The 13,346-nt window shown below is 38.4% G+C and overlaps 1 protein-coding gene across 6 annotated transcripts in view; it reads left to right on the forward strand.

Moving 5' to 3' along the window:
- Positions 1-13,346, forward strand: part of LOC124868191 (IQ motif and SEC7 domain-containing protein 1-like) — a 147,866-nt gene that overhangs the window by 36,952 nt on the left and 97,568 nt on the right. For 4 of the 6 annotated variants that reach the window (XR_007038275.1, XM_047365176.1, XM_047365184.1 and 1 more), the window contains exons 2-3: positions 119-148; positions 9,725-9,832. Coding sequence is in view for 5 of the 6 variants with exons in the window: in XM_047365176.1 (XP_047221132.1) it covers positions 119-148; positions 9,725-9,832 (138 nt within the window). In the remaining variant the exon portion in view is untranslated. The remainder of the gene's footprint in view (positions 1-118; positions 149-9,724; positions 9,833-13,346) is intronic. The other 2 variants (XM_047365125.1, XM_047365114.1) reach the window with 2 other exon arrangements.

The following is a 13,346-nucleotide window of genomic DNA, read 5'->3' on the forward strand; positions in this document are numbered from 1 at the left end:
GAATTAAATTATTTTTTTTGTAATAATATGTTTAGTTTTATTCCTAAAACAAATTTCCAGTTTTCATTTTTTTGTTGTTTATAAAATCATTAAATTTATGTTTTTTTCTGCCTTTTAGATCTGAGTGTGACCTCAGCAGAATCGTCAGGTAGGTGAAGCTGCTTCTTCCCACTCTTTTCTTATTTTTTATTTTCCAAAGACTTCCTCAGTCTTCTTGATTACAAAGGCACTCTGCTGTGGACATCCTTAACAAAATATTGGGATTGTTTCAAAAATCTCCTGCTGTGGTTGTGTAAAAGTAAATAACAGCAATCAGAACACTAGTTGGGCTGATATGTTTTCTTTCTCTGAAGGACAAGCGCAGAGCTGTATGACAAAGACAGAACCTGTCACTTTTGCTTGTGTTGGCTACTGGGGGATTTTTACAGACTCAAGAGAAAATTATGTTTTTTTTCCCCATTTTTTTAATCAAGACCTCCGTTTATTTTATTTTCAGCTGTTAGCACTTGGTGTAGCTGGAGACTTGCAGGAGTATTTCTGCTGCCACAGTTTTAAAAGTCTAAAGTAAGTCTATCTTTACTGGGAACACAAGTGAGGAATATAACCCATGAGCAGAGAGTTAATGGGTTTTGCTCAGTGGTAAACACACTTCTTATCAGCTGTTTTTCTCCAAGCATCCTCCACCTCAGACAACCTCAGAATGCTATGTGTTCATAGCCAAAGGCTGTCTAAGTACGTTAGAAAGAGTGTCACACAAACTGTCTGGTGTTATGGTAAAAATACCGAAACATTTCAGGTCTATCCTACAGTCTGGGCTTGGTTTTATTCTGCTTCACTAAATGTCCTGCTATAAACACTATGTGTTTATTTTCTTCCATGTAGCTGATTGGCATTATTATCTCTTACAGTGAACCAGAGAGAAAAAAACGATGCACAAAAAGACATGAAAAAACTGCTAAAAAAAACCCTATTCTTTTTCTGGACAATTCAGAGTAGATTCACAGCTATTAATGATGTCATTGCACCTGATGCTGGAATGCTTTAAGGCAATGATTTCTACTGCAGAAGAAGAAAAGATGCACATTAATGTTAAACTCAAACTTAAAGTCATGGTTAGACTGTTAAAGCAAAGAACACTGCATCAGTTGTCAAACATGGCAGTGGTAGCATCATGTTTAGGAGCTGTTCTGGTTCTGGTCATGCTTGTTCATTGCATTAAGTGGAATGTTAAAGCAGGAAGACTGCTCTTTCTTCTTCAACTTCACCTCAAATCAACATCTAGCCTTAGGCTTATGTTTTTAGCTTTAGAAATCCTTATCTTTCCTATTTATATATATTGCTATTTTTTATCACCTTTTATTTTTTATTTTATGGTATTTAACTTGTGCACACCGTTTCTTTCTTTGTATGTACTTTATCTTTATTGTTTTATCGCTGTTTTATTGTGTATTGCTTGCTTTTAGCCCATTAAGTCTATGATTCTCAAACAAAATGGGCTTTATAAATACATTTGACTTGACTTGACTGTTGACTTTTGACAGTTGGAACATGGACACAGTTGGGTGGGTGAAGTTGGTTGAAGACCCCAAACACACATCAAAACTGGTTTAGATCAAACAAAGCAGGCTCACAAGCTTTTGGAATGCCGTAAAGCTGTATCCTTTTGAAAATGTGTGGATTGTGCTTTAAAACAGTACCCATACCAGTAGACTCACCAAATTAAATAAGCCCTACTAATTCTAATGAGATGAGTGGTCAAATATCCAGTCAAAATTATGACAGGACTTGCTGAGGGACATTTAACCAAATATTCTGTATGATTTTGAAGCTTAATTCAGTTTTGCTCTGTTTTGGATCTTTCTGAATCAATAATTCATTCTGAACTAAATTCAAAAACCCTAAATTAGAGCTTAATAGAGCAAAACCAAAAAGAGGGGGCCTATTTATTTATATTAAATATATTTGATTTTAAGTGTCATCCTTAATACAAACTGATTTAACAACTAGGCACTAACATGTAGAGGGTTTTTAGCTACATAACTTTTCACATGGTGAAACGTGAACAAGAACAATTTTCTGCAATACTAAATAATGTAGTTTTATTTGACTCAGGTGTATTTAGTCCTTTAAGCTCACACACCTGTGAATCCATTTATTTTTATGGCAAATGCTGGGATTTATTGTACTCTGTAGCTCCCAGCATTAATAATAGAAAGCTGACATAAAATATTTATTGGAAAATATGATAACAGACAGGAGCCTATTTTTTACAGATTGCCAAAAAATGTAAAGAGCCATGATATTCAAACAAATATATATATATTTCCATGTATTTTGGAGCGAGCTGCTGCAGGAATTAAAACTATAAAACATAGACAGAGCTTCAGAGGAAAGCAAAACCTTGCTTTGATTTGGTTGGAAACAAAATGGCAGCAGCCATCTGCATTCTAAGTTGTTGATGTGCTTTTAGTATGTTCCCTTCAGTAGTAATAAGCTTTCAACGCAAGGCGATATTCTCATTCTGTAAAAGGTATGATGGATAAGTGTGACCTTTTGCTTTTACAGCAGACCCATCAGGTGTACATGTGGCTTAATGTAGGTTGTGAAACAAGAAGTGATGCAATCACGTGCTGAGGCAAAGACAAGTTCAGTGGTGTGTTACAGCTGAGGGAATACCTATTGTTGTTTCAGGTGGAGTCTCTGTGTTTGGATAGATGTGTCTACTTGAATATATAGGATCCAGGGTTTCCAGCAAAGCTTGACTTATTTTTGGTAAAAGAAGCCAAGATTCTTTTCCACTCTGTGTCTCCAGAGGTCCAACATTCAATTAGATTCAGATGGGTCATATTTAGGGTGTGAAATTTAGATCCAAAAATGTAAGTCAAAGTAAAAGTTTACAAATGTTGCAAATACATATTTAGCCTGAACCTGTAGAACCATGGCTTGTTATTTGCTGATGATGCCATCCACTTTATAGACTGTCCCTTCTGCAGTAAAACAGCTCCAAAACAAAACATATTGTTCTCAGGCTTGCAAGCTATTTTCTCCAGGTGTAACTATCGCTATTATGACTAAACACTTCAGTTTTAGTTTGAGTGTATTTGCAAACTTTGATCTACCTTTTTATGTTCCTTTTGAAGTACTGGCTTCTTCCTTTCTGAGTGGCCTTTTTAGCCCATGTTGGTTCAGGGATCATTTTACTATGGATAGCAAAACTCTCAGGCAAGCATCCATCAATATCCTCACACAGTCTTTTGCTTTTTCTGGAGTTGATACACAAATTTCAAAACAAAACATGTTCATTTTCGGGAAACAGAACTTGTTTCCTTCCTTAAGAGTCTGAAAGCTGGACATTCTCGGGGTGATTATACTTGCAGACAAGAAGCTGAGTAGAGGGAGCTAGTGAATCGATTTGTGGCATGGTGTAGAAACAATCATCTCATCTTGAACTTGAATAAAACAAAGGAGATGATTGTAGATTTTAAAAGAAACAAGAATAAGTCAAAAACTATTTCCATCATGAGAGAAGAAGTGGAAGTGGTGGAGGAGTATAAATACCTTGGTGTTCACCTGGACAACAAATTGTAATGGAGATGCAACTGTGAAGAAGAAGTGATAGACCAGACTGTACTTCTTGAGGAAGCTGAGGTCCTTCAGTGCTTGCAGCAAGATGCTGCATATCTTCTATAAGTCTGTTGCGGGGAGTGTGATCTCTTCTGCCATCATCTGCTTGGAAAGCAGCATCAGAGCCAGGGACTCAACAAGCTGATAAAGAAGGCTGGCTCTGTTCTGAGGACTTCTCTGAAACCTCTGGAGATCATTGTGCAAAGAAGGATTCTTTATAAAATGAAGAACATTATGGAGAACCCTGAGCATCCTTTTCATGAGACTGTTGTACAATAACAGGGTGTCTTTAGAGGCTTCTTCAGATCTGCTGTAAAACAGACAGCTACAGGAGATCCTTCCTGCCCACAGCCTCTTTGAAGAAATCTGCATAATATGAGCTACAACAACATTTAATTTACCTTTTTGGATTAATAAAGTATTTTTGAATTGAATTACAGTCGCTATAATTTTCTCTTGAAAATTACCAATGATAAAATAGACTTGTGGAGGTCCACAATTCCTATTCTGATATCTTTCCTAATTTCTTTAGATTTTTCTATGACACACAAGGAAACACTGGGTTTAAGTTGCCTTAATGCATCCAAAGATGTGCCTCCATTTAACTCAGACGTTAAAAATCAGTACCTCCCACAGCCAGGATATCATCAATCTAGGTCCAAGTTGTTTTAAGTTAAAGTAATAATCTATACTGAGTATTAAAATATACCTGACCTTGAATATAGTATTATGTAAAAGCTACAAAATAAAATGTAAAATAATTGGTGCGAAGCTCCTATATTTACTAAGTCGTGAATGTCAGAAAAAACTGTTACTACAACTTTTATTTTAAGAATTTAGATTTAATTCCTTTAGTTATTATTTTCTACACAGTTTTATTATTTTAAAACAGGCTGAAATAAAATTGATGCCATGACTGTATACAGTCTGCACATTAACTCACACAGCCACTGTGCTTCACACCAGGATGTGGATCTAAAAGTGTATTCAGAAGCTCAAAGAATCTTAGGGACTTCGTCTCATGGGTTTTGTCTCACCAGATGCTCCTGCATTGCAGTTATGCTGCTGTACAGAGCATCCAAAGGCTTCATTTATCATCACCTAAAGTTAGGTAATACGGTACTTTAAATACTTTTAGAACCCAGCCTATTTGTCACTGAAGCAGAAGCTTGATCCACGTTGATTTTGTTGTAACAACAACTTGGATGAAGCCGACCAATGACTGTAGCTGAACCCCAGTGCACACGGACACAACATCCCTTCAGACTGTTGCCCTGGGGGCATTTCCTCAAACAGCAGTGTGGAGGAAAACCGTTGCTATTTTTGTTAAGTTTCAGAAATTAAGAGAGGTTGTTGCATCAAATGTATGCGCTGACTAAAAACCTGAAACGACGGACTGTTAGATTTAATCGATTGTGTTGAGGAGCCGCCCTGGAGAAAATTCACAATGAATTCAAACTTGTGCACCCAGAAATTAGTTTGTTGTATAATTATTGCATCCTGGAAAAAGAACAGTTCCAGTAAAACATCCAAACTAATTTTGTCACATCTTTCTTTGTTTGGAGAACTAATTTTATGGTCCAGTTTCTGCTTTTATTAGGATGTTATTGCTGCTTAGAAATCTCTTTCCATAAGGAGTATATGTAAATATTTCAGTGTAAATATTCTTTAGCATCTATTTTAAGTGATTGTAACCCACATAATGTAACCTATCACTATCTGAATGGGCCTGGCTGAACCAACCTGGACCTCTTATTAACTTCTGGAGCAACCCTGCATTTCCTCCTGCTTCATGGCTACTGCTGTCTCTGCAGCTAGCCTGCTCCGGTTGGCGTTTTGCTCATTTGCTGCTCAACCGTCACATAACTGCCTGGAACAACTCCACCGATCTACTCAACATCTTGTTCTCCCTCAACCACTCGGTGGTCAGGTTTTTTTTTTTGTTTGCCTTTTGTCCTGTTGCAACAATCATACCTATTTTTCCTCTACGGGCCTATTCAGCTCTTCCCTTTTTCACCCCCATATCCTATATTAGACTTGCACACTCTCACCCACTGGATTATTGAATTGTGGACTATAGCTTTTCTCCTGCATACAAATGGGCTATGGAACATTGAAAAAAGTTTCTTGGGAGTTATCATGTTTTTTGTGTTGCTGTGTTGCTTTGTTGTTTAATTTCACCTACCTAAATTTATAATTCATCATTACTGTAATATTATTGAATATCTGCTTAATATATATGCTTTAATCATTTGACTCCTAACAATAAATTTAATACAAACATTTTGAACTTAATTTTTGTCTTTTGGTGTCTCATTCACATGCACAGGCTCCATAGCCGAACCTACTTCTGGTTGCCTTATTACACACTTGGCCGCAGTCAGGCCCCTAGCCTCGTAGTGCGTTACAGGTAGCAGCAGCATTAACTGTCATTGTGAATTTTTCCATCGTTTTACAGTTTAGTGCTGCCTTTTTATCACCTGAACCAGCAGGAGGATGACATGAACTGTCATAACAGCAATCTGCTGACAACACACAGCAGCCTCACAGTCTCACACCATGTTAATATGCTACAGCGTGACACCAGTGAGACTGGCTGTTTTTAAACATTTTCTGTGCAACATGGCTCAGTAGGTTTCATTATCATTAATAATGCAGAAGCCTCTGAACTTGGCACTGGCGCTATAAATAAAAAAGGCCCCATCCTGCTGGATTGCTTTGCACTGGTTTGGAAGAGGTTTTTGTGGGAGAGAAGTCAGTGATGCTGGTGTATACTCTCCACCACGCTGCTTGTCTAATGAGAGGGGATTACTGACATAGTTGTGTTTAATTGGTCCGCTGTTGTGAAATCAGAATGGATGGCTTTATTCAGATGTGATTAGAAATTGGCTGAGATATTCAGGCAGGGGATCAACAGCTTCACAGTGACCTGCTTTCATTGGATTGTTCTTCAGTGAATATTCTCACACTGCCTCTCATCCTAATGCCCTTTTCACTCATTCATAAACGTGTAGCTGCTGAGCTTTGGGATGGAGGGCAGTTGTAATTGACAGACCATAAAATAAATTAACGCTAATTAAAATTTCATATTGTGTTTATTTGAATCAACTCCAAAAAGATCAGGGCAGCTTGTGAGGAAGAAAATGTAGCTTAGTGATTGACTGCATACATTGTAGAAAAGCCTTGGACTGAGGCTTTTATTTTTCTTTACTCCTCCGCTGAGAAAACAGAGAGACGAGGATTATACAGCTGAACCATTATTATATAGATGACAGTGAGGAGAATAAAGCTCTGCTTGGCTGATGTGTTGGAGGTTCCAAACTCTCAAATTGTGTCTCGAAGCAACAGCAGCAATGCACAGCTTGCCTGATCAATTCCAATATTTGCTCTATTCATGTTATTGTTGTTAATAAATTGTGAGATCATTAATGAAGCACAATGTTGTGCCAAATGAATTAAAGTGTTGCATTTATAAAAGAGCAGCACAGCGGATGCACAATTGCAGCTTCTTTTGATGATAGGTTATTGCAAACAAAAGCTTTAGAACAGCAGTTTTCTGCTGCTGAAGATGGATTTCTAAAACGGCACATTGTGTGGACCAAAAGGCACTTAGTTCACAAAGACGTCTAACCTTAAAAAGTCCTCTGATGTAGCGACAAAATATCTGAGCTGATATTTATCTGCAGGGACAGGAGGTGACAGTGCTGTGGTTCAACACTGCTGTAGAGCTGTCTCACACCCAAAGCCAGGGTAGACCTTAGGGACCACAGAAACCTGTCCTCCTCTGGCGACAGAGACTCAACTGTAGTATCTAGGACTCCTACCATGTCCTCTGTCTTGGTTCTTGACAAGGTTAGAAGTCCTTTATGACAAGCAAGCAAAATTGTAGGCATTTTGTCCTAATTCAATTCAATTGAATTCAATTCAGTTCAATTCCACTTGAAAAATACTTTATTAATCTCATTAAATCAGATTTAGATTTCAGAGATCTTGATTTTGCTAATGTAGAGAACAAGATACTATAAATATTTAGTTAAAGGATCTATTGCTACCTATTTTAAAATGAATTCTGAACTTAACAGGAATCCATTGTGAAGAATATAGAACAGAAGTTAAATGATCTTGCTTATTAGAGCATATCAGTGACCTTGCTTCAGTCAGCAGAGAAGAATATCTCTCAAGCCAGGTAGACAAGGCATCACAATGGTCTGAACGTCATTAAACAAACACATTAACAAGTTAAGTGCATGGCACAACAGGTTTGAGTTTTACATCGTTCTTTAACTGATAGTACAGTATAGTAACTTGTATGCTGAGAATAATAGAGGAAGGCAAAGAAGCAAACAAACTTCAGCTGCAGCACATCCCTGTCTGGGGAGGAGAATCGTCTGTTTAAGTGTTTCTGAAGTCATTGTGTCGCTTTCAGGTTTGAAACAAGATCACAGAATTCGACTCTGCAACCCCTGGAGTAACTAAGTGGAGAAACAGAATGCATTCATACTTAGTTAAGGTCCATGGCTCTGAATTTATTCACTGTAAAGACATTTGCATATTTCAAATTAATATTTCATTATGCCGAAGCAGCGGCAAATGGCAGTAGACATGGCACAATCAACCTTTGCTGTCTCTCTGGACCTCAGAGGCAGATTTGTGTTAGCAAGCTGGCTTAAACAATTAGTGCAAAAGCAATCCCACAAGATGTCGTCAATAAAAACAAATTCTCCATCCTGACTTTATACCCCAAAATTGCTCAGTTTCTTGTACAAATGCTGTTTAAAGACCAGAACAACCAGCTCAGTAACTGTGGGTACTTTTTACAACAAAGGTTGACAACATTGTTGTAAATAAGCGCCGTTTAACTCAATAATCTGAACTGAAACTTTCTGTGTAGTTATGCTGCTATAGGCTTAGGCTGCTGGAGGATATAATGACCACTTTCATCCTCTTCGCTACATTCTCACACTACTCTCCAATTTTGCATTATTTGCTGTTATTTCAGCTTTTAACCTTGTTCTCTCTTTTCTCTTCCTAGAAACAACACCTGGCCTGGCTCTGTGTCTACCAGTGACACCTTTCTGGAGAGGGGAATCGTCCGAGCTTCTGCTGGCAACAACTTAATGCTCACCTTCTACAGATGATCCACATGGCCCTGTCTTTTAGTGTTTAACCCTTTCTCTCTCCTAGACATGGCGATTGACTGAGCTTAACTGTAACAAACTCTGTGCTCTTTTTCAGACTCTAACCTTGAAAACTGGCTCAGAGTTTATCTGTTCTTTCTTTCTAGGTGAAACGACTAAAGGAGCTACATCCAATAACATTTACTTTTCCTTCCCATAGAAAGTACTCCTGGATCAGTGCTTCTTTGTTCTTTTTGTGTCTCTGCTCTGTTCTCTCAAACCCCCAGTGGGTCGTGGCAGATGGCCGCTCATACTGAGCCTGGTTCTGATGGAGGTTTCTTCCTGTTAAAAGGATGTTTTTCCTCTCCACTGTCGCTACATGCATGCTCAGTATGAGGGATTGCTGCAAAGTCAACGCCAGTGACTGTCCACTGTCTCTACATGCTCATCCAGGAGGAGGGAATGCTGCAAGTCACTGACTGGATGCAATCTCCTGGGTTTCCTTAGATAGAAAAACCTTTTATCCAATTTGAATAAAAAGCTAACTCCAACTGCACTGTTCAATTGTTAGGATTAATTGGAATGTATGTACCTGACTGTTGTGAAGTGCCTTGAGACAACATGTGTTGTGAATTGGCGCTATATAAATAAAACTGAATTGAATTGAATTGAAAAGAAAATAGGGACAAACTCCTCCAAAATTACAGAAAAATGATTAATTGAATGTATATTCATAAACAGGATACTAGTTTATTGCTCATTGATGTAGTAGCAGCTACAATTTATAAGCTGATTGTAGTAGATTATAGTGGTACCAGAAGCCATTTCTCTATTTATTTACATTATATTTTTAGATGTCAACCTCTGAGGGGAAAATGAATGCTTGATTGCTGAGCGGTCGTTTCACAATGAGAATTTTGCCCTTCACATCTGTCGTCATATGTTCGCAGGTTTGCTTTGTGACACTGTTTGTCCTTCCATAGGAGGCATGCATCACTGCCGGTTGAAGCCACAGAAAATCCCGGGAGGTTAGGTTCCGAAGGTTACAGAAGGGTCATCCCCTGCCGCAAGTGGAAGTCTGCCTCCTTTGGGTACAGTAAGAAGTTATTGCATATTGCTATTATGGCTTTAAATGTGCAGTGTGTCCTGTAATGAGAACAACATATATATATATATATATATATATATATATATATATATATATATATATATATATATGCTGTGGCTTTTTATCTTGCTGTTATTGCCTAAAAGTTATCCAAGATAAAATCAATGGCTTGCGGTAGTTAGCCTTTCTTCATCAGATGTATCAGGTCTGACAGCTTGACAGCTACAAACTTTGCAGTGTCCCAATGTTTGAGGCTTTGCAGCTGTTCTACAGTCATCAGCGGTTTTTTTAATGCAGTTTAAGAGCCTCCTTTTTGTTCTCCTGATGTGCACCCTCATCTTTTGTGACCAAGTGCACTATAGGAGGAGATCATTAGGTTCAGCCTTAATGAAATATGATCGAGTGTTAAATGAGCCTTCAGTGCTGCTCAGCCATTAACCTGCACTGAGCTCAGACCTTCAGAAAGCTTCTCAGCAAACAAGGAGAAAAAGAGAGCAGTCTGTCAAATCTGTGGGGCTGACTAGTGGGAGCTTCAAAAGACTTTCAGAGTTTCAGAGTTGCCTCCTAGTGCTTTGTGCTTCATCATTAAAGAGAAATATGGGCTTAATCCATAGCCCACTTTTGGCTCGTGCAGCACAAAAATAAATTGTTCTGCATGGTTTAAAAATATTCTATAAAAAAACTGTTTACAAGTGTCTGATGAGTAAAATTTGTAGGTTGTTTTTAGACTTTGTTAGATTGTAAAAATGGTGCTGATTAATTCACTCATTTATCCACTCTGCTTGTCTTGGCTTGATTGTTGCTCAGTGAGTAATTTTTAAATACAGCTGAAGGCTAATAGGTTAAATGAATTATGATGGCTGTAAGCAGCTGAGAAGCTTTGCATACTGTATACCAGGCTTATCCAGACACAATTACAATTAGCTGATTGCTAAGTGATAATAGCTGAATGCTGTGTGCCTCCATGAAAACATACTTTTTGTTAGACTGACTCTAAAAAGCTGTTATATTATTTGGAGCCAAGAGTTGTGCTACATGGTGAGGCAGCTAGGTTTTCAGATCAAAAGAATTGGGGAGCCCTTCAAAGCTATGAATTTGTTACTGTAGAACATGTGTTAATCCTTTCTGTGTCCTATACAGTCAACTGTGAGGTTAGCATTAAGGGTGCACAAAAACTATTCAGTATGTACCCTGGTTTTATTTTCGTCTGCAGGCCCGTCATGATATGATGGCGTTTATACCCACCCTTTGAAGCTGACATGATTTTATAAAGCTTTACCGTTAGCAGTTGCATAGGGTGAAAGGAAGCAGTAGCAGACTCTGCGCATGCACTACAGCTGACATAAAAACCACACCGAGAGGGAGGCCAGATGTCAGTCAAAGGGCCGCCACACTTATTTTTTTATGAGCGTGACAGCGTGGCTGCGACAATTTTCGGCATACTGGCCCGCTATGATGCTTTGGCGAGAACCCTGGCATCTCCTGCCCTGCTCCGTCAATTTATGTGGCCTACCACTTTGTGGCTGAGTTGCTGGCTTTTACAATTCCTTCGACTATCTAATACAACCACTGACAGCTGACTGTGGACTATTTAGGAGCAAGTACATTTCACGAGTGAACTTGTACTGGTTGCATCCTAACACAGTACCACGCTGGAATTCACTGAGCTCCTGAGAGCGACGCATTCTTTCACAAATGTTTGTAGAAACAGTCTGCATGCTTGATTTTGTACACCTGTGATCATGGAAGTGATTGGGACGCCTGATTTCAATTATTTGAATGGGTGAGCGAACACATTTGACAATACAGTGTATTTCTGTGTGTTTTCAGGTAATTGTGTGGAGAAAAAACTTGCAAAGTCAATCTGCGGCTTCATAAGCTTAGCACTTTGCTTTGAACATTCTAAAGTTTAATGGCTAGTGTTTCAGATGCTCTCTAGCAGCTCCTTCCTACTCCAGAAGCTGTCTGAACACAGCGTTCAGAGCAGGTCACATGATACAGACAGACAGAAAGGTGCAGCAGTCAATACAGTCACTGTGACACTGTGAATGTCAAGGTCAAGGGTAAAAAACACTTTGTGACCCTAGAATAAATAAAAAGAAAAATAAGTGAGCATTTTCTGCAATGTAGTTCTTCAGACCATGCAGATAAAAACTGGATGAGATTTTAACCTTTTGGCTGTGCTAAACGCAGCTAATTTGAGCAGTGGCTGATATAATAAAACGGAAACGGCTATAGACAGTTGGGTTTAGTGAAAGACTGGTCATTAAAAATTTCTTAATTGGGACCCCAATCCATTACCCCTTTTATGCATTGGTGAGCTGCTGTAGAGCTTATTTGCAGAATTTGCATGACATCAACTGAGTCCAAAAAAAAACATTGTTGATAAGATGAGGGTCCGCCTGTTGTTCTATACATGAAACCAAAGGGGAGCAAAGGTGTATCAGAATCAGCCTAAAGTGTTCTCTTAAATGGATTTAGTACCTGCTGGTCATTTATCCACTTCACTGACATCTTTTTTAAAAGTTCCTGCCCGTTTTGTAAATGCTCTCCCTTCAGGTTTCTGTACAGCAACCCTGACATGTTTGGTTTGAGCAATTCTTGAGTTAGGAAATGTAATTTGTGCCAGTCTTTCCATTTTTACTGTTTTTTTTTTTTTTCTGTTTCAAGCATCCATAACACTGTGAGGCTGTTATTGTTTATTTGTTTTTTATATCAAACATTTCAGGCCAGTTTGAAATGTAATAATGAATGAGAGTGGGCAGCTTGCTGATTACATGCATTAGAGAACCCAAACACACCACACCGGACTGAAGGAAAGTTTAAAAAATGGATTTGTGCACGACACTGATCGAAAGCAAACGTCAAGGCCTCCATCACGGCTGTCTTTTGTCATGAGTTATTTTTGAGGGATGATTTCCTTCGGTAGTGGAAGTTCTCTCGCCATAAAGTGACAAAGGTCATTCACCAGATTTGAATACAGGATGTTGCATTGATGTGGTATGTAATGTTGACCACAGAGTCACTGGAAAACAGCATTTTTTCACATTGTATTTGTAGAGAAATGAGGAAAGATGTTTTGTAATCATACCCCGCTGAAACTGTGTGAGACTCCTGATGAGTGACTGATTTTTGCAACTGCATTTTCTGACCGTGTTTGTGTGCCGTTAATTTGAAATGAGTGGGTGAAATATTAATTACTTTGCCACTTCTGATGTACAGTGTCATGCCCAGCAGCATGTTCTTTGCCTCGCTTAGTTTAAATCTATGTGTGTTGCATAATAGAACGTGTTGGGGGAAAAAAAACTTTAATTATCCAAAGCTTTTGCAGGGCTAAATTATTCATTACAAATGTTTGTTGTTTTGACAAAGGGCAGTCTGACCTGTGTTGAGCTATTACAGCCCAGTTTTTTCATATTTTGCACAAACTTTAGGGGATTTTATTGATATTGTATCAATGGAAAGGCATGATTGTGAAGGGGAAGGAAAATGTTTCA

The sequence above is a fragment of the Girardinichthys multiradiatus genome, chromosome 1, assembly GCF_021462225.1.
Source record: "Girardinichthys multiradiatus isolate DD_20200921_A chromosome 1, DD_fGirMul_XY1, whole genome shotgun sequence".
NCBI lineage: Eukaryota > Metazoa > Chordata > Actinopteri > Cyprinodontiformes > Goodeidae > Girardinichthys > Girardinichthys multiradiatus.